The sequence below is a fragment of the Schistocerca piceifrons genome, chromosome 1 (assembly GCF_021461385.2).
Source record: "Schistocerca piceifrons isolate TAMUIC-IGC-003096 chromosome 1, iqSchPice1.1, whole genome shotgun sequence".
Classification (NCBI taxonomy): domain Eukaryota; kingdom Metazoa; phylum Arthropoda; class Insecta; order Orthoptera; family Acrididae; genus Schistocerca; species Schistocerca piceifrons.
In genome coordinates this window covers 429,450,876-429,476,549 of record NC_060138.1, presented here as the reverse complement: position 1 = coordinate 429,476,549, position 25,674 = coordinate 429,450,876, and the positions used below count along the sequence as shown (strand labels likewise).

The window sequence follows — 25,674 nt, the reverse complement described above, 5'->3', positions numbered from 1 at the left end:
GGCCGGAAGTGACGTCGCGTCAGCTAATTATTGAGCTGCTACTTCTAATTGCCGACACAGTGCTAAGCGAATCAAGACACAGGAAGCGTGTGTTTTGTGTCGTGGTAACCAGTTGTTAGCTATGCGAAATGTGATCGCTTCCTGGAAATCGGTTTCCTGCCGAATGATATCATACCACAACCTGCTTTATAGGTTGTCTTAATAAATGAAGCTATTTATTGGCACGATGGTAGTTTCATCGAGCTTATAACATTGTCAGTATATGAATTTTAGTTAAAAATATCTATAGCAACCAACTTCAGATTAATTTCACGCGAGTCATATGTATTTTTCGAACCTGATGGTAAAATAAAATTTAATAAACTGGCAGGAACAACGAGAGTATGTGGAGGGATATCTATAGCGCCCGCCCGCTCAGGAACATAGTAGCAGCTGAAATGGGTGTAAGACAATTGAAGTTTACTAGGCGATTACACAGATAGATGAAACGGAAAAATGCCGTAAACTGAAGACCATATTGGACTAATCATAAGATGTACCAAAGTAAACTGAATGAATTAAACAGAGTGCAGGCTGAAATGTTTCGGTAAGAGCCGGAACTAAACATAATAATAATAATAATATACTAATAATTTACTAATAGTTTAAAATAATAGAAACGAGCATTGTATAAAAACAACATATTGCACGTTATATCTGGTCACTAAAATGAACGACTTTCATCGTCATGTTTCATTGTTTAATACATGGGTATGCACATAAGCCTACATGCTTTTCCAATTCAATGTCTGCTTGAAAAATGTGATAAAAGTCCCACAATGCGATTTATATCAGTACTAGTAAAACTCCGAGTCTCTAACGAATCGAACTCCCATGTATAAAACAACGTCAACCATCTGTACTTTGCAAAAAGTCAAAGTGTTAAATATTTGCCACCAGGCTTAAAAGCGAGAAAAAGTTTAGAAAAGGTTTGAAATTTTGGTTAAAATTCGTTGGAAGTCGCCAGTTGTTCTCGTTGTGGATCCCTCGATGAATATAGGCTGGTTAATCTGCGCTCCAATTTAAGCCAAAGCAAGTTTTTCATGCATCTCAGTATTCATGACATCATGTCTCCTAAAATGTGTTTAGTACAATGATATAATTGTGCAGGAACATTCAGTGTTATATTTGAGTACTGCCTGAAAACTGTATCGCTCATAGAGTCGGTAATAAAGAAGTAATAAATCGAAGCTTCACGTCTGGTGCTGAACTTATATTGCATGAACAGCAAAAATGTAGTAAGCGTTAAACTTTTTCCTTTCATCGTTTTGTTGGCGGTGTTAGCGAGAGAAAGTTTCGTTAAGGTTTGAAATTACGTGGATAGTTCTCGAAGTCGCTAAGTGCTTTCGTTCTCAAATACTGGATGAATAAATTCAGAATATCTGCGAGCCATCAGTTACACTGCGTCAAGACACAGCTTCTAACTGTAATATTTGTCCTTTGTGTTAAACTTTAACTATATGAAAAAAGCGTGTGACAATGACAAATGTAAGATGTTTGAAAATTTGAGAAAAATAGGGGTAAGCTATACGGAAAGACGGGTAGTGTACAAAATGTACAAGAGCCAAGAGGGAACATTAAGAGTGGAAGACGAAGAACGAAGTGGTCGGATCAAAGATGGTGTAAGACGACAACGTAGTCCACCCCTCCTGTTCAGTCTATGCATCGAAGAAGCAATAACGCAAGTAAAAGAAATATTCGAGAGTGGGATTAAAATTCAAGGAAAAAAGATATCAATGATAAAACTTGCTGATGTTCGGTGAAACTGAAGAAGAATTGTAGGATTGCTGAATGGAATGAACAGTCTGTTGTTACGGAATATGGATTGAGAGCAAGTCGAAGAAAGACGAAAGTAATGCGAAGTAGCAGAAACGAGAAACTTAACATAAAGATTGGTGATCTCGACGTAGATGAAATTAAGGAATTCTACTATCCTTGCAGCAAAGTAATCCATGACAAACGGGGTAATGAGAACGTGAGAAGCGGACTAACACTTGCAGAGAGGGCGGGCGTTCCTAGCCAAGAGAAGTCTACTGGTATCAAACATAGGCCGTAATTTGAGGAAGAAATTTCTGAGACTATATGTTTGGAGCACAGCATTGTGCGGTAGTGAATCATGGACTGTGGCAAAACCGGGAAAGAAGAAAAGTTGGAAATTTGTGGTAAGTTCCTATTGGACCAAAATGCTGAGGTCATCGGTCCCTAGGCTTACACACTACTTACTCTAACTTAAACTAACTTACGCTAAGGACAACACACACACCCATGGCCGCGGGAGGACTCGAACATCCGATGGGGGCAGCCTCGCGAACCGTGACAAAGCGCCGTAGACCGCACGGCTGGGAACATTTGAGATATGGTGCTAGAGAAGAATGTAGAAAATTAGGTGGACTGATAACGTAAGGAATTACGAGGTTCTTCGCAAAACCGGCGAAGTAACGTATGTACGGAAACACAAGAAGAAGGGACAGAATGATAAACGTTTGTTAAGACATCGCGGAGTAACTTCCGTGGCGGTAGAAGGAGATGCAGAGGGATTACATCCAGTATATAACTGAGGACGTAGGTTGCAAGAGCTACTGAGATGAACAGGTTGGCACAGGAGAGGAACTCGTGGCGGGCCACATCAAACAAGTCGGAAGACTGATGACTCAATTAATAAATAAATAAAATATACGTCTTAGTAAGTAGATTATGACAGCATTTTTAATTCTGAAATTCGGCCAGTAATTAGACGAAATATTGAAAATCAAATCTTCGTTGCACCTGGAAGCAGCTAGTTCGTCAACCTGCAACTAGACTGGGTTGCAGTATAGTCGCTTAAAAAATTGTATTGCTTCGTGTACGGTGTGCGGTGTTTTTTAAACGTGGCAGGCGTGACCACGAAAAAGTCATGATTTTACCTTACGAAAGGGAGGAATGTATGTCTGCCGGCATTGATTCAAAGAAAGGTCATTAACACGATAAAGCGAAGAGCCTCGACGAAGATATAGGCTGTTGTTATGAAGTGACTCCTTTTTAATTCAAGCATTTTATCGGTGTAAGTTAGCGAAAGAGTTGCACTAATACCGTAAGAATATGCACTGAAGATCATGCTTTTCATCGAGTTCCTGTTGGGTTGGCATAAATACAATTATTATGGTAGCTACCTGGCGATGGAATGTATCGACAGGTAATGTTTGTGTGTTACCTGTTGAACGAAGAATACAAAAAGCTATGTTTCACTGAGAACTTCGTTATTGTTGATGGCAGGTAACTGTTAGACATGCATTGTCGATGCCATAATTATTGATCAAATGATGCAAATTACAGCAAGCTGTATAGCAGATAATGTTTATCCTTCCTTCCCATCAAACATTCTTCTCATGCGCTGTGTTTCGTGAAATAAGTGCCTTACTGGACGTTGGTAGACGTACGTTTGTAGCTTGTCATCTCGCAACTGCCCATCAGTTTGGTTGTTATACTTAACTTTCAGTTCACTTACAAATGGAAACCATTTTTTCTCATAGTGCCCAAAGCAATACCTGTCTCTTTTTGTAATCAGGGTAATGAGAAAACTATCAGATAAGGAATGAGTCTAATACTTTTATTACGATAGCTGAAATACCGTTGGCGCAGGGAGAGAATGTGACGTGCAGATTTTTTTTTTTTTTTTTTTTTTTTTTTTTTTTTTTTTTTTTTTTTTTTTTTCCTGGTATAAGATATTATTTCCCACTGTGGAACACTGTTTTACGAAATATGCATTTCGCTTCTGTTTTGTTATGAAGTATAACTAGTGACATAGTGTTTAAACTGTGATATTTACCAGTTCGCTGATACTATGTGAGAATGGAAGTAGTGTACCGGTAATGCATATAGTAGAAAACCGCTTCTTGAATTGACTCCGCTTCCTGTTTACCTCATTTGAAAGATAACACGCATTTAGGTTACACTATTCATTGTGTATTTTTATACAATTAACGACGCCGTTATTGTGAACTAGCATCAGATGGTGATTGCAGCAAGTGGAAAGTGAACGTCCTTGAAAGATCTAACTGCGGCGCGCGACAAAGGGAAGGACGAGTCTAGCGGCCTGCCTTAGCGCTGGCGCAGCTTGGCCTACGTGCGCGCGTGGTACCGGAACATGGCTGACGATCCGCTAACAGCTGCTGTCAGTCGTCTAATCGATGGCCTTAGGTTCGCCGCAGCCATTTAATTGGTCCGCTGGGATGCGCGCGCACCCGAAAAGGCTACACCGCCGTTGCTAGGTAACGCCAGGCTTTGGTGACGTTGCGTAACTGTTCTAAGTACGCGTTTCTGCTTGCGGGGGCGCGAGGTGGCGCCAGTGCGTGGGGCGGAAGGATCGCAGCAGTAGGAGGGTAGAATGGTGGGGGAGGGTTGCTGGGTGGTGCCGCTGTGTTGCCAAGCCTGCGCGCCAGACTTCCGTCAATCGACGGAGGCCAACAGTATTTGAAGGGGTAAAATGAATTGTTGTTTGTTGTTGTGGTCTTCAGTCCTGAGACTGGTTTGATGCAGCTCTCCATGCTACTCTATCCTGTGCAAGCTTTTTCATCTCCCAGTACCTACTGCAACCTACATCCTTCTGAATCTGCTTAGTGTATTCATCTCTTGGTCTCCCTCTACGATTTTTACCCTCCACGCTGTCCTCCAATACTAAATTGGTGATCCCTTGATGCCTCAGAACATGTCCTACCAACCGATCCCTTCTTCTGGTCAAGTTGTGCCACAAACTTCTCTTCTCCCCAATCCTATTCAATACTTCCTCATTAGTTACGTGATCTACCCATCTAATCTTCAGCATTCTTCTGTAGCACCACATTTCGAAAGCTTCTATTCTCTTCTTGTCCAAACTATTTATCGTCCATGTTTCACTTCCATACATGGCTACACTCCGTACAAATACTTTCAGAAATGACTTCCTGACACTTAAATCAATACTGGATGTTAACAAATTTCTCTTCTTCAGAAACGCTTTCCTTGCCATTGCCAGCCTACATTTTATATCCTCTCTACTTCGACCATCATCAGTTATTTTGCTCCCCAAATAGCAAAACTCCTTTACTACTTTAAGTGCCTCATTTCCTAATCTAATTCCCTCAGCATCACCCGACTTAATTAGACTACATTCCATTATCCTTGTTTTGCTTTTGTTGATGTTCATCTTATATCTTCCTTTCAAGACACTGTCCATTCCATTCAACTGCTCTTCCAAGTCCTTTGCTGTCTCTGACAGAATTACAATGTCATCGGCGAACCTCAAAGTTTTTATTTCTTCTCCATGAATTTTAATACCTACTCCGAATTTTTCTTTTGTTTCCTTTACTGCTTGCTCAATATACAGATTGAACAACATCGGGGAGAGGCTACAACCCTGTCTTACTCCCTTCCCAACCACTGCTTCCCTTTCATGTCCCTCGACTCTTATAACTGCCATCTGGTTTCTGTACAAATTGTAAATAGCCTTTCGCTCCCTGTATTTTACCCCTGCCACCTTTAGAATTTGAAAGAGAGTATTCCAGTCAACATTGTCAAAAGCTTTCTCTAAGTCTACAAATGCTGGAAACGTAGGTTTGCCTTTCCTTAATCTTTCTTCTAAGATAAGTCGTAAGGTCAGTATTGCCTCACGTGTTCCAGTGTTTCTACGGAATCCAAACTGATCTTCCCCGAGGTTAGCCTCTACCAGTTTTTCCATTCGTCTGTAAAGAATTCGTGTTAGTATTTTGCAGCTGTGACTTATTAAGCTGATAGTTCGGTAATTTTCACATCTGTCAACACCTGCTTTCTTTGGGATTGGAATTATTATATTTTTCTTGAAGTCTGAGGGTATTTCGCCTGTTTCATACATCTTGCTCACCAGATGGTAGAGTTTTGTCAGGACTGGCTCTCCCACGGCCGTCAGTAGTTCCAATGGAATATTGTCTACTCCCGGGGCCTTGTTTCGACTCAGGTCTTTCAGTGCTCTGTCAAACTCTCCACGCAGTATCATATCTCCCATTTCATCTTCATCTACATCCTCTTCCATTTCCATAATATTGTCCTCAAGTACATCGCCCTTGTATAGACCTTCTATATACTCCTTCCACCTTTCTGCTTTCCCTTCTTTGCTTAGAACTGGGTTTCCATCTGAGCTCTTGATATTCATACAACTCGTTCTCTTATCTCCAAAGGTCTCTTTAATTTTCCTGTAGGCGGTATCTATCTTACCCCTAGAGAGATAGGCCTCTACATCCTTACATTTGTCCTCTAGCCATCCCTGCTTAGCCATTTTGCACTTCCTGTCGATCTCATTTTTGAGACGTTTGTATTCCTTTTTGCCTGTTTCACTTACTGCATTTTTATATTTCCTCCTTTCATCAATTAAATTCAATATTTCTTCTGTTACCCAAGGATTTCTACTAGCCCTCGTCTTTTTACCTACTTGATCCTCTGCTGCCTTCACTACTTCATCCCTCAAAGCTACCCATTCTTCTTCTACTGTATTTATTTCCCCCATTCCTGTCAATTGCTCCCTTATGCTCTCCCTGAACCTCTGTACAACCTCCGGTTCTTTTAGTTTATCCAGGTCCCATCTCCTTCAATTCCCACCTTTTTGCAGCTTCTTCAGTTTTAATCTACAGGTCATAACAAATAGATTGTGGTCAGAGTCCACATCTGCCCCTGGAAATGTCTTACAATTTAAAACCTGGTTCCTAAATCTCTTGTCTTACCATTATATAATCTATCTGACACCTTTTAGTATCTCCAGGGTTCTTCCATGTATACAACCTTCTTTCATGATTCTTAAACCAAGTGTTAGTTATGATTATGTTGTGCTCTGTGCAAAATTCTACCAGGCGGCTTCCTCTTTCATTTCTGTCCCCCAATCCATATTCACCTACTATGTTTCCTTCTCTCCCTTTTCCTACACTCGAATTCCAGTCACCCATGACTATTAAATTTTCGTCTCCCTTCACAATCTGAATAATTTCTTTTATTTCATCATACATTTCTTCAATTTCTTCGTCATCTGCAGAGCTAGTTGGCATATAAACTTGTACTACTATAGTAGGTGTGGGCTTCGTATCTATCTTGGCCACAATAATGCGTTCACTATGCTGTTTGTAGTAGCTTACCCGCATTCCTATTTTCCTATTCATTATTAAACCTACTCCTGCATTACCCCTATTTGATTTTGTGTTTATAACCCTGTAGTCACCTGACCAGAAGTCTTGTTCCTCCTGCCACCGAACTTCACTAATTCCCACTATATCTAACTTCAACCTATCCATTTCCCTTTTTAAATTTTCTAACCTACCTGCCCGATTAAGGGATCTGACATTCCACGCTCCGATCCGTAGAACGCCGGTTTTCTTTCTCCTGATAACGACATCCTCTTGAGTAGTCCCCGCCCGGAGATCCGAATGGGGGACTATTTTACCTCCGGAATATTTTACCCAAGAGGACGCCATCATCATGTAATCATACAGTAAAGCTGCATGCCCTTGGGAAAAATTACGGCTGTAGTTTCCCCTTGCTTTCAGCCGTTCGCAGTACCAGCACAGCAAGGCCGTTTTGGTTATTGTTACAAGGCCAGATTAGTCAATCATCCAGACTGTTGCCCTTGCAACTACTGAAAAGGCTGCTGCCCCTCTTCAGGAACCACACGTTTGTCTGGCCTCTCAACAGATACCCCTCCGTTGTGGTTGCACCTACGGTACGGCTATCTGTATCGCTGAGGCACGCAAGCCTCCCCACCAACGGCAAGGTCCATGGTTCATGGGGGGAGGTAAAATGAAGAATTATGAGATAAAAAATGGGATGGACTTCGTGCATACTCGGGTCAATATTTTTGTTGCACGAGGTGAATTAATACACCTTCCAGTAGGTCACCTGTAGGTAAAGCTGCATCAACCCGAAGCTTGGTTTGAATGCCACAGTGCTTTTCTAGGAATGGTCCTATCATACTTGGTATGGTCTTACCTTCCTCTTGAGCTGAGCCGCGCTGCTTAATGCGCCATGTCACGGATTGCGCGGCCGCTCCTGCCGGAGGTCAGAGACCTCCCTCGGCCATTGGGTGTGTGTTTTGTTCTGAGCATAAGTTAGTTTAAATAGTGTGTAAGTCTAGGGACCGATGACCTCAGCAGATTTGTCCCTTAGGAAGTCACATTTGAACATTTTCTTGAGCTGACTTAACGCAGCTCTGTGGGAACTTATAATTTAACAAGAACTCCGAACCACTGTCGATGTAGGCATTTTTTTTATCTTACCAGAGGTGAAAGAAGTCATACGTGACAGAGAAAAACTAGGACTAACCGGGGATCGAACTCGAGTCATTTGAATGGGTAGTCCGCACCGAGCCATGCTCTGTTCGCTTTAACTCCCCCTTTGACATAACGTACGGGATGAATGTATGTGGTATTTCTTCCATATGATGCAGAACAGTATTTTCTTACTTACTCTGCTAAAATATTCTTGCCTGAGTGCATATAGTACCCAAGACAAGAACAACGCTGAATCGAACAAGGTGAACGCGAACTCCGCAACTTGTCGAAACCTGCCCTTACCGCCAGTACACGAAATCCGCAACTAGCAGCAGACCCGTGATTTTCTCTTGGCCACTCCCGAGACACGTCAGTAAACCATCATGTCGTAGAAGTGTAGCAGTAGTAAAGAGTACTAGTAAATTTTTATTACATTTTTAAAAGAAACGTAAATTGCTGTATTACATACCTTATTTGACAGAAGGATGACGAAAAAGTGTTTAAAGAAAAGAGTATATAATGGCTAGCTTGGTGTAAAATACATTTCAATAAGTTATGCGTGCCCTTTTTAACATTTTGTAATTGCAAAGTTTAGTTCTGGATTAATTCGTGTCTTTCTGTGGTTAACTTGTCAGTTTTTGGCGCGGAATCGGAGCAGAGACACTATTTAGCCGACTGTTCAAAATGGTTCAAATGGCTCTGAGCACTATGGGACTTAACATCTATGGTCATCAGTCCCCTAGAACTTAGAACTACTTAAGCCTAACTAACCTAAGGACATCACACAACACCCAGTCATCACGAGGCAGAGAAAATCCCTGACCCCGCCGGGAATCGAACCCGGGAACCCGGGCGCGGGAATTAGCCGACTGTAACGAGCTGTATGCACTCCTTTCCAGTTACTAACGAAACTGTGTTACGGTGAGCCGATTCAAACGAAGACTTAAAGCGAGAATGGAAACCGGAACGCTTTCGTCGTTCTCCAAGGGGAGAGGACTCGTCTGCGCATATCTATATTCGCGCTCTCCAGCCTGAAAGAGAACTAGCGGAATTCGGGTGGAGGGTTTAGTGAGCCATACGTTTGTCTTTCCTGATTCTGCGGAGTTCGTGTCCGGCCGAAAGCCTTACCAGAAAACGTGTGTGAAACGTAACACGAGAGTTTTCGATACCAGTTTCGCGGCTGTGCATATCAGCTGGTGGGTGTTTGTAGAACCACGGTCTCAAAGGAACTAACGGCGGAGTAAGTGAACAATCGGGAGATTAACTGCGTGCACCTGCAGCGCAGCCTTTGTGTTGGCGCTGGCGTGCCTCGAACTATGGTTGAGCGTACTCGCTAAGCCACAGAACCGGTCGCATGTCGAGGGCAGTGTACCCCGCGGCCGCGCAGAAGCCGCCAAGTGCACGCCAGCTTCGGCGGGGGGCGCCCACAGGGTGGGGCACTCTCGTTCCCAATCAGCTGTTGCCCGAGAGTGACGCGGAAATGATAATGAAGTGAAGCAAAGGAATGGTAAGCAGCGTGTTGTGGTTGTCTTCAGTCCGGGAACTGGTTTGAAGCAGCTCTCCAGAGTAGTAAATTTCCTTGCGACAACATCCTGTTCGGTAGTGCACGCCCAGAGATCGGAATGGGGTACTACACTCCGCAACAAAATTAAAGTACCACTGTTTCGAAACCAGGTAATTGCCTCCCATTTCGCGCATAATTTGAAACTTGACTCAAAAATGCCTACAACCCTCCTCTGTAATGGTGCAAAAGCATGGCTCCCTGTGACGTTAACCTCGGCTTCAGCGACGCTCCAAAATAGCAAGGTGTCGACACGTGCGAAAAAAAGGCCACAGATCAGAAGTCCATGTGAGCTTTGAAGTGGGTTAATGATGTCACATTGAAACCAGATTTCACTAAATTCTTGCCCAACGCCACCGTGGACGTGTTACACGATGTGAAGGTAGTCACGCTCCATCTTACCCATATTTCACCCCTTCTTTTGCCGCCTCTGTTATGGAGGTAGTACCACGACATCCAGCATTGAAATAACGCGGTTTTGTCATGGATAGTCAACGGGGACATTTCAGACACACTGCCGCTTAGAATCGACACAAAAAGGCTTCAGACGGTGGCAAAAAGGGCGTCAATGAAACTACCCTTTCCTTGGGGCGCCGATTCCCATACATTTCGCCGTCGAAAACAACAGTTTGCAGTGCGATGAGCAACAGGACGACGTTTTTGACAACGTTTGACAACTGCTGCCACTGCCCGGGTGTTTCAACCCTACTCTAAGGATATCGTTGGGATGCAACCGCGTTGAACGTGATCTCTAGTGCGACCGCAATTTTTGTTCGTGTATGAAGGGTGGAAGCACTAGGGACCGTTCGAAAACGTTCTGCGAAAATTCGAACGTGATGCGAAGCAGCGAAGGGGTTTTGTGCTCTTTCACACCCTCCTGTGGCGCGATTGGGGGGTGGGGGGTGGGGGAGCGTTGCTACATTATCATATGTTTGAATAAAACGGCAAAGGGCCTATCTAAGACCCCACAGTTTGGCAACAGCCTCGATGTGACCCACGCGCCTTTATTGAGCACGTTCAAAATGTACCTGCCGGAAACTTCGACACCGATTTAGTCTCGCAGCTGCTCTAACACCTGAAGGTGGGCAAGCCGCACGTAACAGGTGTCGAAAGGTTTCCCTAACTCTCAGTGCTAAATGAGGATAAAAAAACTAACTAAACTTTTGTTTTAAATTTTGTAAAATGCTAATTTTTAGATGCATCAAAACAAAAACTTACAAATTTCTTGCTATAAAAAGTGTGATAGTGCTCAAAGTGAGCCATGCTACGTGCACGAATTGCACAGTGGCTTAGAACAATTCATGTAAATAGGCAGCTTGTACTTAGAATGCAAGTGTACAGCTTTTGCTTTGTTATTCGAACAGAATGAACATCTTTCTCTTATTTCTCTCCAATTTATGGCCGCTTTGCTCATTTTCTGGTGCTGCTAGCTGAAGTTTTAGAGCCCTTGAAAGCTCGTCTGAATTGTGTGGGGAAGAGTTTGGTTATTTGAATCAAATGGGTCAGTATGGTTTGATCGTGAAGTGATACAAGTAAGTCCGATGATATTGTGGCTGGTGACACGAGCGTTTCAGTAGTATTTTTTTCGTAAAAATATTTCATGGAATTAGTCTCTTCATTCACGCCAGCTTCATCTTGTTGAATCTCTTTGCTGTCAGAAAATTCGGGGTAAATTGCGCCGAGGTGTTGAATTTTCGCCGGCTGGAGTGGCCGAGCGGTTCTAGGCGCTACAGTCTGGAACCGCGCGACCGCTACGGTCGCAGGTTCGAATCCTGCCTCGGGCATGGATGTGTGTGATGTCCTTAGGTTAGTTAGGTTTAAGTAGTTCTAAGTTCTAGGGGACTGATGACCTCAGAAGTTAAGTCCCATATTGCTCAGAGCCATTTGCACCATTTTTGTGTTGAATTTTCACTAATTTCGTCTTCATGGCTGCGTAATTCATTCTTCAACCATTTATGTAATATGTCGTATCGATTTACAGCAACTATTTAGATTTTCCATTACAAATACCTGAAATAAAACAGTAAATCTGAAGAAATAACAGAAATAAATCATATGTAAATAGTGGTAGTCCGTACTGCTGGAAGGTGCCTAGGAGACAAGGGGAGGGGGGAGCTGTGGTTCCCGCTAAGTCTTTTACACACGAACATGGGTCCACTGGTCTCACGACTATAGTTAATGTAAGAGCCACAAGAAAATCAATCTGCCTGAACAACCACAGAGGCAACTGTTTCTAGTCTCTTAGCAAATTGATCCACACAGCTGTGATAATTAAAAAAAAAAGTATTTTCACTAAAGGGGTATTTGTAGTACAGAATACTTCTTGCAACATTTCCTGAAGATTGCGCATAGCACTATGGTGCGTATAAAATGTTTTCTTTGAATACTTTTCGATTGCTTTCTACTTTTTTTTATTAATAATAAAACCGTTCAAGCGTCAAAACTCCAAATGATGTTTATTTGCATAAATGAGGTGAGAAAGTTTGAATGTAATTGACAGAGGATCTTTAAACATCTGGGCTGAATATCATTACGTATTCTTTATCAAAACTGCAGAATCTGCTAGCTGAACAAAAGTCGTTTTCAAAAAATTATCTGTATAGTATAGATGAGTTCCTTATACTAGCTAGACAATTCAGTTGTTTGCTTTCTGCTACTATCACATCACAAATCTCTCAGCAGTAACATGATCCTATTCTTTGGAAATAATTCCAGTAAACTTATATCGTTTGATTGACTGGACCATTTTAAGTTTTACAGTTCGTTTATAATGCTCTTTTCAGTGTGAGAGCTCTTAGATATTCTTCATTTTCATTTCATTACAAGAATCATAAATGGTAACGATTATTGCTGTCTTGCCTAAAATTGGAGCTATAATTGAAAAGCGTGCTTTTTCTCATTGGAATACTAATTTCGAAACTTTAATTTACTAACTTACGTATGTCCATTGTTGCTCTAGTGAGAAGATAGTTCCTTTTTATGAATCTGGTGATGTATCTGTTGATGTATGTGTGTTTAAAAGCTCGAATGAACGACTGGGAGAACGGTAGCAACGTGGTAAATGATAAAAGAGCACAATACGGTGGAGATGGGCAACATATCACAAGGAAAAGAAGAATATCCTTAGACCACGTACTCCGCACGAAAGACAGAAAAAATCTGACGCTAAGTTAGGAGATCACAGCAAACCTAAATGGTACGAAGAATGGGTATGTAAGGACAAGATTTGATGGATGGGACATTTTTAACCAGAAAATCGTGAACGAGACTATCTAAAGATGAAGCTAAGCCTGTCACAGCCAAGGACAAAGGAAAGGACAAAAAGCTCACATCAGAAGAACGAACAACATAGGGGCAAGAATAATGTAACTTGCTTGGAAACCAAAATATACCTCTCCTGGAAAGGGCTCCAGTGCGAAAAAATTGAAGGTAGGGGCATGGGATTGTTCAATGGAATTTGCGGATGGTTGTATCGTTCAAACTCTGGGCCAAGATCTATTTGCGGAGGAAAAACAAGTGCCTTAGACGTTTACAAACGGGCGCCAGAGGCGCCTCGGGTAAGGAGCTGTGCTGTGCACGTCCGGCAGGTGTGCGTATGGCGGGCGTCGCACGTGTCCGGGTGGGCGCAGCTGCCCACCACCCGCCACCTGCATCGGTATCACCATCCACCTGCGAGACGAGAAGACCGCGTCTCTGCACCGACGGCCGGCAGCTGCTTCCGCAACAGGTCGAGAGCAGGACGCAGCTCCTTCCGGCAGTCGCGGCCCAACTCCCGCGCACTGCACTTCCCGAGTTAGCTAGCACGCGTCACAGCGTCCAGTCCGTCAGGGAAGTACCCACACCCGGCGTCACAAGTGTGTGCGTCAGACGCCGACACAGAGCTTCGTCACAGTACCGTGTCAGCGTTGCGCGGGAGCAGTCGGACTGCGCTGGTACCTCTTGCGAAGTTTCTTGTGGAGTTCTGAGGGTGAGTTCTGCCACTGGTATGCTTAAGGGCATTAATATCTAAAAGACGACAGGTTGTTAGGGGTCTAGTTGCATGACAGTGACGACGATATGCAGAAATTCGAATGAAAGTGGTTGATCTGAAATACCGGTTCAATTTCAGGTTCAAGTTCTGGCCCTGGATTCCTTTGCGATTGCCACTTCACGGAGCTCAACGTGCAGCGTCGATCACATGTTTTCCTTTCATAAACTCGATCTTAGTCAGTACCGTACGTCTTCTGCGTATTGTAAAGAATAAAGTCGTAGGTATCGTTCATCTCTCACGATACACGCTTACCAATAGTGTGCACAGATACAGTACATGTTTCCTTGGTTATAATAAAAATGATATTTTTTCATTGATTGCGTAGCTGCTTATAGATAGTAGGAGAGCTCGGAACCATCTTACAGGCAGGTTTCCTCTATCTCTTGATGCCATCTAAACAATTCGATAAACCTGTTAGGCTGGCTGTAGTTTAGCACACCATTGTTATCGATCTCTTTTGATTAATTGCACAAGACCAGTAAGTTGTACGAGGATGACTTATGAAAACATTCTTTTGTTTTTAATTTAAAGAAATCACCTGCAGTGAATTACAGAAACCGCGGACGACTCAAATGTGTGTGCCTAGGCGAGGATTTGAAGTCCGTTCCAAGGTCCCAACCAGTGAACCTGTGTGCAGATATATACAGGACTGTTCGACCAGCAGTTTTGAAATTCTGTCTGTGTATTTTACACCCGTCTTGCTAAGTTTTCGAACTTCAGTAATACCTAACACATTATACAGAAATATGTTATAACCTCCATTCGGCAGCCACGCGGTATAGGTCGCCTTGCCACGTTTCGCGCGGCTCCCCGCGTCGGAGGTTCGAGTCCTCCGTCGGGTGTGTGTGTGTGTGTGTGTGTGTGTGTGTGTGTGTGTGTGTGTGTGTGTGTGTGTTGTTCTTAGCGTAAGTTAGATTAAGTTGTGTGTAAGCCTACGGACCGATAACCTCAGCAGTTTGGTCCAACAGGAACTTACCAGCATCACCTCCTCCATCACAGGGTAGTGACGTCTAAACAGCCTGCTTGTAAACGTTTTGCAATGCTTCTCGGCCGGTAAGAAAGTTTACCGCGCGGTTACAACGGTAGTAAGAATGTAACACATCATGTGTAAGGCATTCCTGAAAGTTTATTAACTAACAAATAGAGTGATTTCCGTGGCTGAGGTCGCGTGGCGCTCGACCCCGGGGTAAGCCTGTTCGAATCCTGGTGGTGGACAAAATTTTCATTGCCAGTATTTGGCCGGAAAGGGGGGGGGGGGGGGAAAGAGAGGTGGTGACGTAAAGTTCCTGATCACCAAACTTTGCGCCATTCTCATAGTTTAAATACCAACCTCTCTGCAGTGAGGGCATGTGACACTGTTGATGGTTAGCCGTCCGTCGGACGGGTACGTTAAGCTTAGCGGGCGCCTTGGTACTATTCCCGAGGATCTGGTTATGTACTGGCACCGGGTTTCACCCTCTACCTTCCATCCTTATATCATCGTAATACTACACAAATATTACACCACACACACTCACACACACATGTAGTAATACAAATATTGTAATGGAGCATGTTTCAAATAAATAAAAATAAAGAAAAACAAGTATGGTAGTGGAAATGGGTAATATTCTGAAGATGGGCGTAGTTTCTGGTTCGCGAAAAACGAAGTGAAAAAGTTATAGCGTGTTTAAGCGCGTATTCAGACCTGCCCATTCATGCAACAGTTTTGCCGTTTGCTGTTGATTGGTGAACACCAATAGATCACGATAGACTTTCAACGTATTAAACGCGCCGACCGAGGTGGCTGAGCGGTTCTGGGCGCTACAGTCTGGAACCGCGTGACCGCTACGGTCGCAGGTTCGAATCCTGCCTTGGGCATGGATTTGTGTGATGTCCTTCGGTTAGTTAGGTTTAAGTAGTTCTAAGTTCTAGGGGACTGATGACCTCAAAAGTTACGTCCCATAGTGCTCAGAGCCATTTGAACCATTTATGAAACGCGCAAACAAAGTTGACACTCGGCGCGCTGGATGATGGGAGTGGCTGTAAATGCGAAATGCGTTTGCTGTCGCTCCCATCAGCCATCGCGCCGAGTGTCAGCTTTGTTGGTGCTGGCACACTGACGAGCCAAAGAAACTGGTACTCCTGCCTAATATCGCGTAGAGCCCCGCAATCACTACGTGACATGGACTCGACTAACGTCTGAAGGCGGTGGCGGCTCATCGTTGTCACGTCGCCTATAGCTGAGCGAGTTACTTGCCTTGACGTACAGCTGTGCAAGCTTCTTATTACGTTTATTTTGGGTGCGGGACGGTTATCACATCGTTGCAGCTGACAGTTGGTGACATTCGTGATGACTCACTGGGCTCTGTGAACCCGCGACGGCAAACGCTACGCCTTTTTGTGAGGCAATTAAGGATAGTCACTTCGTCGCTTTCTTTATAACAGTAATACTTAGAAAGATAACGTAGATATCAAATTCTGTATTATGAGCCTAGTTAGATGTGTAAATGAAGTCCTTTGCCATGATGATGAATGTTCGTTGTGTTGTTTGTAACTACTTGGAGTGAAGTCTTATCAGTTAACTGCTTGTTAGTGTCGCAGATGAATTGTGGTCACCGTTATTATTGTTATGCGGGGTGCTGGTGTTTAAAGTCAACCTTAAAATTTTGTAAGATTCTTTAGAAACCGAAAATCATAAATTATCGCAGAGATAGTCTATGGGAGTCGTTCAGTAGAGATGGAGAAGTAACTCGTTCTAGAAGCTTAGCGACGAATGAAATGTGCGTCGCTACAACAGTAGTTCACAGTGATGTTAGCGACGACTTTTCTCCGTTAGGGGAAAAAGTGTCCCAACCAGATTCCGGTCCTGTCTTCCTTATTAGGGTTATTGCGGTTTCAGCTAATTACTTTAGCAGACACAAGTAGGTGTATCACAGGAACAAGTGCTCCATCTATAATGACCGCATTGTCGACGGTACTTTACATCGACGTATTGTCTGCTATGTTTTGTCTCTCGATGTTCGGCCGATGTTTGTTTAGTGATATCTGTGATGTTTCACCAACACGACTGACTGGCGTTGTGGCAGATTCACCCTCCTGTGCGGACTTTCCGCCACCAGCAATGCAGGGCGAATTTTCGATACCGTCTCAGTCGTGCTGGCGAAACGTCACGAAAGTCATTAAACAAACGTCAGTCGAAGGTACCGAGACAGAACCCGCAGACAATACGTCAACAAAGGGCCACATGGGGCGTCAACACTTTTGTAGTATGTTACGTCGTTGACAAGGGGAATCTCCTAAGGAGACAGAACTTTGCGAGAATGCTGCTAGGAGCAGCTGTGGTGACTCAGCTGAAGAGACTTGGCAAAGTTGCAGAATCGTGTTTGTATTGCAGCGCCTTAGCCACACATTGCATGCTTATCCACGTATGAAGAGGTTATATTATGTTCGTATTTCTTGGGATCTGGCTTGAGGAAGAGGAAGGAGCACGCTTGGAAGGGAAGCCATAAACCAGTGTTATTAAATGGAATCTTTTGTGAAAGGCAATACGGACTTTCATAAGAAGACAACAGATGTATCACTCCATCTAAATCGGCAAGATAGCGACCGAATTAGATTAGCTGATTGCTGTGATTTGACCGCTCGCTTACTACTGCTGCTCCGTCATTCTTCGGGATGGATCGGTGTTGACTTACGGATTCAGGAAAATACCAAACAGTGTCATTATCCGTTACTGCAATCAATAGATACTAGCTATTGTAGTTATACGTTTTTCCTCCTCTAGAGGTAGCTTTCTTTACCGTGCCTCTCTTTCCAGCTTTCCGCCCCATTCAGCAAACGCATGTGCTAGAGCGAGTTATTAACGACATTTAATGTTTTCGTTCAATGGGTAAGCCCGTACATTGCTTTGATGCGCCTTGCGCGCAGCGAAATGAAGTTTGTATCTTTGACCCTTCATTCGCAGGTTTTGCAAGTAAGGTGTACGATAACTGTGAGACAGATTCTATAAAAACTATCTGTCTTGTTCAAGTGCTTTACGTATTACGAAGATACTACTGTCGATTTACTAAAGTATGTGTTCGTTGCTTCTTGTTGTAATTTTGTCATCTGTTTGAAGCTATTCTGTGTCCTCTTAATTACTGAAGGAAGATATCTTCTCTATTGGTTTTTACACTTGATTTTCTTCTTTTTTAAATTGTTTTCGCAGAATGTTTTTTGGGGAGCTAACAGGATAAAATTATCGTGGTTTTAAAGCTGCGTTACATAAAACAAAAGTCAAAAACTTTCAACAAAATGAACTGCCGTTTTCATGCCAAGTAAAAACTGTTGACTGCTGAGATCGGGACGCTGTACTATAATGGTTTTCAGTACTCCAAAGGCAATGCTGGCTCCATGACATCACAAACCTGCAGTAAGCCACATCAACTGTTCGCTGCTTGATTCAGCTCTCACATCCACGATCTGCTTTATGTTCCAGTATCTAAGTCTGACCCTGATATTCTTTTCTTTCCCTGAGATGACCTATAGCAGTTAAAAAATAGTTATCATGTGCTTCTAATCACAAAACTTCATTTTTATATTCGACTAAATTACAGTTTTTTCAGGAAAAGTGTCACGTAAACCGTTAATTCCATTTCCTATTCCCCCCCCCCCCCCCCGTCTCTCTCTCTCTCTCTCTCTCTCTCTCTCTCTCTCTCTCTCTCTCTCTCTCTCTCTCTCCCCCCCCCTCTCCCCCACCACCCTTGGAAGTTAACATCTCTCACGTACTTAAGCACACAGATGACGGGAGTGGTTTCTCCAAAGGCGGAATAATTTGTGATTACTTTCGAATGATGTACATGACATTCCGGTGGCAGACAACCCGTAAATGAAGCCCTGTGTAGCCAAGACAGCGGAGTTTTAGATTCTGTCTTGTTTCACAGCACTGTGAAAACTTGTGACACATAGTGTGCACAGACGACGATGAGAGTATTCTCTGTTTGTCAATTATTTCTGCATCGGGAAAATACTTACATTTCATGAAAATATAAATTACAAAGGCCAAATCGTCAACGGGGAATCTATCGGCACAGTAGAAAGTTTTACGCAGAGGTTGAAGGTAATATTTAGGAAAGTTGATTGTACGGATTTGTGTTGTTAAATCGGTTACTATCAGATCCCAAGAAACTTTATAAAAATAAACAAAATTATTAACAGTAAGAATTATGGAGGAGGTAGTATCAAGAAGACTGTGCCTAAAAACAAACAATCCTGTTGGCAGAACATCCGCAACTGAGCATTATAGAGGTTGGAGACACCGCTTCAGTTGTAAATTGCTTTATTTTCACGCGACCGGTTTCGAACTGTTATAAGCCCATCCTCCGGTGTCGCAGCTATGCTGTGGTCCTCGAGTGGGGCATGTACCAGGCGCGGTGTGTTGCCTATGAGTGCTCATAGGCAGCACACCGCGCCTTGTACATGCGGCGCTCGGGGACCACAGCACAGCTACGACACCTGAGGATGGGTCGTGTGAAAATAAAGTGATTTGCAACTGAAGCGGTATTTTCAACCTCTGCTGTTCGTAACAAGTGATAATACCTGAAGCTGATTTAGACGGCATACGATGATAACTCTTCAAAATCGAATGAAGTTCTTTTAAGCAGGGTAAAAACGTCGACGGAACGTGAATCTCTAATTTTTCTTCCATTTTTATTCCTTTAAATGATTAACCAAAAAAGTGTTTCCTACTCGGCCACGCTTGGTTTTAAATGCCTGCAATGCCGGCCGGAGTGGCCGTGTGGTTCTAGGCGCCTCAGTCTGGAACCCCGTGACCGCTACCGTCGCAGGTTCGAATCCTGCCTCGGGCATGGATGTGTGTGATGTCCTTAGGCTAGTTAGGTTTACGTAGTTCTAAGTTCTAAGGGACTGATGACCTCAGAAGTTAAGTCCCATAGTGCTCAGAGCCATTTGAACCACGCCTGCAATATAAATATCTGTAGCAAATTTTATTGGAAGTACAATTAATGTATGCCCTCTGTAACGAGACAAGCTTCGTCCAGTGTCACTTGATAATGTATTTGCGATATGTTTTCCATCAGGTTATGCGGATCTTGACTCACAAGAAGAACACAGCAAGTTCCATAATCCGATTTTCCAAAAACCTCGCTCGTTGGAGGACGGGTCAAAACAAGCGAGCACGCCTGTCGGCTTAACTGTAGATATTCGACCGTTTCTGAGAAAACAACGACCGAAGTTTTCAAGGTACTTCATATGCCCCCTCGCTTGAGGAAGATTCAACCGAGGCGGTGGCGCGTTGGTTAGCGTCGCTACTTTACGCTTTTGCGCCCCGTGTTCGAAACCCTGTTATTATTTTTAATTTTCGTTCGTCTACCCATATTCGTAGAAGATTATTCGGCGACTGTTTTCCAGTGTATATTGAAATAATGTTGTCCTTATTCGTCTATAAATTGTTAAGTCGGGTGAAAGAATTAACAAAAAGGAGAAAAAAAACAATAAATGAATGAGAAAATGATTTGAAGTTACGTTCCGTGAAATTACTGTAATATATCTTGATCCTTAATCAATCGCAATCGTCAGTTTTCGGTAAAGTGGTAAATTGGCGCGAGATTATTACCAATGCGTGAAGTCTTCAGCAGTGTTAATGACGTTCCTTTCCCGAGTAAGAATTGTACGAAGAAAAATGACTGTGGAAAACCTGCCTCCGCACGATGTTCGTCGTTTTCGGAATTTCTATGTTTCGAATGTTTCTACGATCGGTATCACTGAGAATGCACCAAATCTTCCTGAAGAATAAACATAAGAATAAATTAACAGAATTATATAAGAATTGATATATGAATGAAATATAAGAATATGAGAATTTAAAAAGAGTGCAGTCTCCAGTATATCATACACACATATATTACGTAAGAAATATATGACACTTGTTGTGAAATACAGTTGTAATTTTACAATGTATATGACGCCCTTGTATCCCTTGACTTGATAACAAACAGTCGGGTAGAAACCTTCTACAGACATGAGTAGAGCAATGAAAAATAAAATAAATAAAAACACTAATCGGCTTTCGAACACAGGACGCTAAAGTGAGAGGCCGCGACACTAGTCACTGTGCCACTATGTCGGCTGAGATTAACGTGCGCTAAAAAGGCATCTAAATTAGGTCGAAAACTTTGTCAGTCAGTAACTCAGATACGGTAGAGTATCTACGGATAAGCCGAGACACGAGTGTTCCCTTATTTTGACTCCTCTTCCACTGAGCGAAGTTTCTGGGAAATCGGGTTATGGCACTTTGCCGTGTTCTGCTCGTCAGTAGCAGCATATGATTGGAACCTGCAAGATAAATGACGGAGACACTTGTTGTAATAATATGTCATCTGTGCAGCAAATTTCTTTGCAAAGACCACAACGTTTTAGAGTCGTTATATCTATTGATAGGCACTGTTATTACGTTCCACTTTGCATGTTTTCGTTAGTAGATATCCGGGTATTGAACAAAAAAGCTCCCCGGTAGACCACCTACGAGTGTCCAAACAGGATGTTGGACTTTCCTAGGACGCCAAAGGGGAAACCGCCATGAGCTTTTCATTCATAGCAGAAATTGTTACGCATCCAGTCTCCCCTCTCCTCCCCTTTCCCGACCAGCGGTGTGAGGCCATACATGACTCACTTGTAGGACTCTCATTCATTTTTTTTATGAGCGCCGTGTGTTTTGTTTCAGGGCCGTCAAAGCCTTCCGACAGGTTCTTTACGTCGACCCAGGCTTCTCCCGCGCCAATGAAGTCCACCTCCGTTTGGGGTTGATGTTCAAAGTGAACAATGACTGGGAATCTGCCTTAAAACATTTACAGTTAGCTCTGATAGACGCCAGCCCTTGTACGTTCTCCAAGTTAGAAAGTAAGTGCAGTGAAACAGTAAATGTAACTTCAAAATAAGTGCAAATTGTGTTTGATTAAAATCAAATCTGTAAACCCCTCTTTCTTTTTCTACAGTTCGTTTTCATATTGCACATTTGTATGAAGTTCAAGGAAAGTACAAAAGTGCTAAAGAAAACTACGAGCAGCTGCTTCGCGAAAAAGATTTACCAACTCACTTGAAAGCTGACATATGCAGACAATTAGGTAACAATATAATTTTCATTTTCATAACACTATCATTCATTGATGTTGTGAAGCATTGTTTTGTGTTTTGTATCCCTATACACAAACGGATGTTGAGAACCAGAAATAACCATTCCATAGTATAACATGAATGAAGAACAATCTAAAATAATGTAGTAAAGAAACTTCCACATCACCAGATTGAAAAAAAAAAAATCTTTCTGAATAATATATATGGTTTTTACTTGCCTTTAATAAAACCTCATATCAGTATGACTAGTTTCATAAAGAGAGGATGCATTCTGTTGCTAGTTTTAAGCTATATGTAAACAAAATTAAGTAAATTAGACAGCATAAACATATGAACATGACTTGGTCAGAAAATAAAGATTTAAAAACATGATAAATCATTCATGCAACTTACTTTTTATGCTGTTGTTATTGGTCACTGTGCCATCAAGAAACTTCTCATAATATAGATATAGTTTTTTTTTACACTGGGAGTCGGTTACAGCCAACATCCTGAGTTGTGTGTCACTAAAATCCAGAACAATTGATTAAGAATTCAAAAAATGTAGTAGACTGACCCACTCAACCATTGAATGTTTCATGTGGAGACAGTTATTCAACACTTCAAAATAGCTATAAAATTCCATTTCTAGTAACTTACTACCAGTGGTTTGAGGGATAGGTTATTATGTCTTTGAAAATCACTGCTTAAATTTAATATTTGATCAGTTTATTTCACTCTTGATACCATTAAGCAGCTTCAGTTGCATTTGTGACAAACCACATTTGTTTAACATTAATTGCTACCAATTTTTAAAAAAATTGTTTTCAGTATACTCAGGTGAAGCCCCATTATGGGTGGAGCAAAGGATAAATTTAATTAATTATCTAAGGAATTGGCAGCTCATAAACGTCTCCCATACTCCTCCAACTGACCAGTTTATCCATAAATAATAAAGTCGTTGAGATAATCTACTCTCATTTCCCGTCAAAATTCTGAACATGTGTGATCAATCACATAATCAAGTATATGAAAGCATAAAAGTTATGTTTCTTGTGGAATATACTTTGAATGCTGACCTTCAATGAATAATAACACATCATTGACTGCTGTTCTATAATATGCTGGAATGATATGTCATTCTCATTATCTGACTGGCCTGGCAAAATAATTTATGTTAATTATGTTATGTTCATTTTCAGGTTGGATGTACCATTGTGTTGACTCCCTGGGAGATAAGAATCACCGTGAAAGTTTAGCTATACACTGCCTACAGAAGTCAATTGAAGCTGATCCTAAATCTGGACAATCCCTCTATCTTCTGGGACGCTGTTTTGCTAGCATTGGGAAAGTACATGATGCATTTATTGCATACCGTAATTCTGTTGAAAAATCTGAAGGCAATGCAGACACCTGGTGTTCAATAGGGTATTGATACCTGAAAAATATTTTGTTTATGGTGTAGAGTTGTTTTGATAGCGTCCTAAATATCTTTGTTCTATTTCAGTGTCCTTTACCAGCAGCAAAATCAGCCTATGGATGCCTTACAGGCATACATCTGTGCAGTCCAGCTTGATAAAAGCCACACAGCAGCATGGACTAACCTTGGTATGCAGAATTTGTTTCCTTTCCTTCTTCTATATTTATTAACTAGTTGTATTCCTGTACTTCACTGCAAGGCTTTACAGCTGTGCCTGTGAATACTGCTGTTGTTTTATGGGAATTGGCTGCTGCACTAATATGGACTGTTGTCTCACAAACAGGACATAAGAAAAGCATTCCAGATAGCCATTTATGAAACAACTCATCTGTTAAGACTGTATGTGACCTGTGTATCATAAATTATCTAATTTCCAAGTACAAGGCTCGTACAACCTTCAACAATTCATATTCCCCAGTGAAATTATGAACAAACAGCCAATACTTATCATGCAGTCAGCTTTTCTTGTTTTGATATTTTCTTTTGTGTAAAATACTTTTGTCTATCAGGCCAGATAAAAGACCTGTATTGTCAAGTGTATCTCAGTGCGGTGAGCTGTAAAGCTCATTTTTAATGCAAATTTCATAGCCAATTTTACTACCATAGGGGGAGTACATCAAAACATACATTCCCAGTGGGTGGCAGTGGTATATAAGAGACATTGGCTTAAAAACCAAGAAAACTGCAGAGAACTTTGCATTTTTTAAAGATTATAAATTGCCCTGAGCCCACAGATAGAGTTCCACTAAAAATTCATCTAAAATGGTAATGACTGGATGGTCGGCATGGCAGAAAATCCCATGAAGACCAAAGAGTGGAAAAGAACCTATTCTGAAAGGGTGAAAATAATATGAGCACAAAGAAAACTAAAGGAAAGCTTTGAAATGCCCCTTATTGTACATTACGTGGTTCAGGAGAGTGCAAATCTGATGAATAATAAGTGTTAATGAGGCTGTTTACTCCAAGTTAGAGATGTTGATCAACTAGAGCAGACATATTTTATGTGGGAGCAGAGATACTAGATATTGTGAAGCATACAGGGTGGCCAGAGTGAGAAAGGAGACTCCATGTCTCCTGCTTCATAATGTACTTCTTATGCTGCCCCCACCCCACTCGGTGTCAGTGTGAGCATGAAAATGCCCTGTTCCTATCTTTTTGCAGTCCTTTTCTTCTCTAGCTATTGATATTTCTTTCCTTCACTTCTCATTTCCCACATCTCTTGAAGAGTGAGCTGCTGCATCTGTGATCAGGTGGGCAGCATATAGGAAAATGATCAGGAGCATATATACTATCTGTCTCTATATATCTACTCTGCAAATCATTGTTCAGAAAATGTCAGAGACTACTTTTTTTACTGTTCTGTATAGTATTTAGTTCATGTATGGGGGCAACAGAACAGCTATTGTAAGTGCATGTTTGTTCCCAGATACATTTTACATATTTTTGTCTTATTCTCATCATTAGTCCATGACATATATGAAGGAAGCAGTGGGATTACTGCATTATCTAAATTTACCACCAGAATTTTGCAATAACATCACTTTTTCTTCCCATTATTTCCTTTACATTTTGTGGGCATCTCCCTTATACTTTTCTCTGAGTTATAGTGACCTATCAGGATCCTCCCATTGTATCTCTGACTGCTTATGTATCAGCTGTTAATTATACTTGAGAATAACTCCTAACCACTAGTGCAGTACTCTAGGGGGTGTTGCAATTTTGTCTTGTAACTGATACCATTAACAGTATTTTTTAAGAACCTTCCCGAATAATCTATCGTCCAATCACCTTCTGTATTACAGATTTCATGTTTGTTCTGTTTGACGTCATCTCATATGTTACTCCTAGATATTTATGTGGTGAAACAGGCTCCAGAAGTTTACTGCTGCTGCTGTAGTCTGAATCAGTCAGGTTCTTTCTCTTGTTTATAGAAACTATCTTTGTTTTATCATGATTTAAACAGAGCTGTCATCAAAACACAAAGGGAAACAGTTTGTAAGACATTCTCCAGGGTAAAGCAATCTTTCCTGTAGGAGCAAACAATTTGAGAGTGCTAGTAACCTTGTGCAATTTTTTTAATATAGCTTGATTTGTAAAAATATAAGTCCTGGTACTGTGACCTTCTGGGAGTTGTTTTTGAAATTAAGACTTCTTGAAATGTTATTTAATGCTTTTTTGCACATTTTAAAAGAGCAAATTCAACTTTTTTACTGGTAAATAATGAACTTCTATT

General features: G+C 41.9%; 1 protein-coding gene across 1 annotated transcript in view; it reads left to right on the top strand.

The window, feature by feature from the left end:
• The window catches only part of LOC124790266 (histone demethylase UTY), a 327,821-nt gene that overhangs the window by 240,752 nt on the left and 61,395 nt on the right, over positions 1-25,674 (top strand). The window contains exons 5-8 of the mRNA XM_047257771.1: positions 21,573-21,748; positions 21,844-21,972; positions 23,164-23,389; positions 23,469-23,569. Coding sequence (XP_047113727.1) covers positions 21,573-21,748; positions 21,844-21,972; positions 23,164-23,389; positions 23,469-23,569 — 632 coding nt within the window. The remainder of the gene's footprint in view (positions 1-21,572; positions 21,749-21,843; positions 21,973-23,163; positions 23,390-23,468; positions 23,570-25,674) is intronic.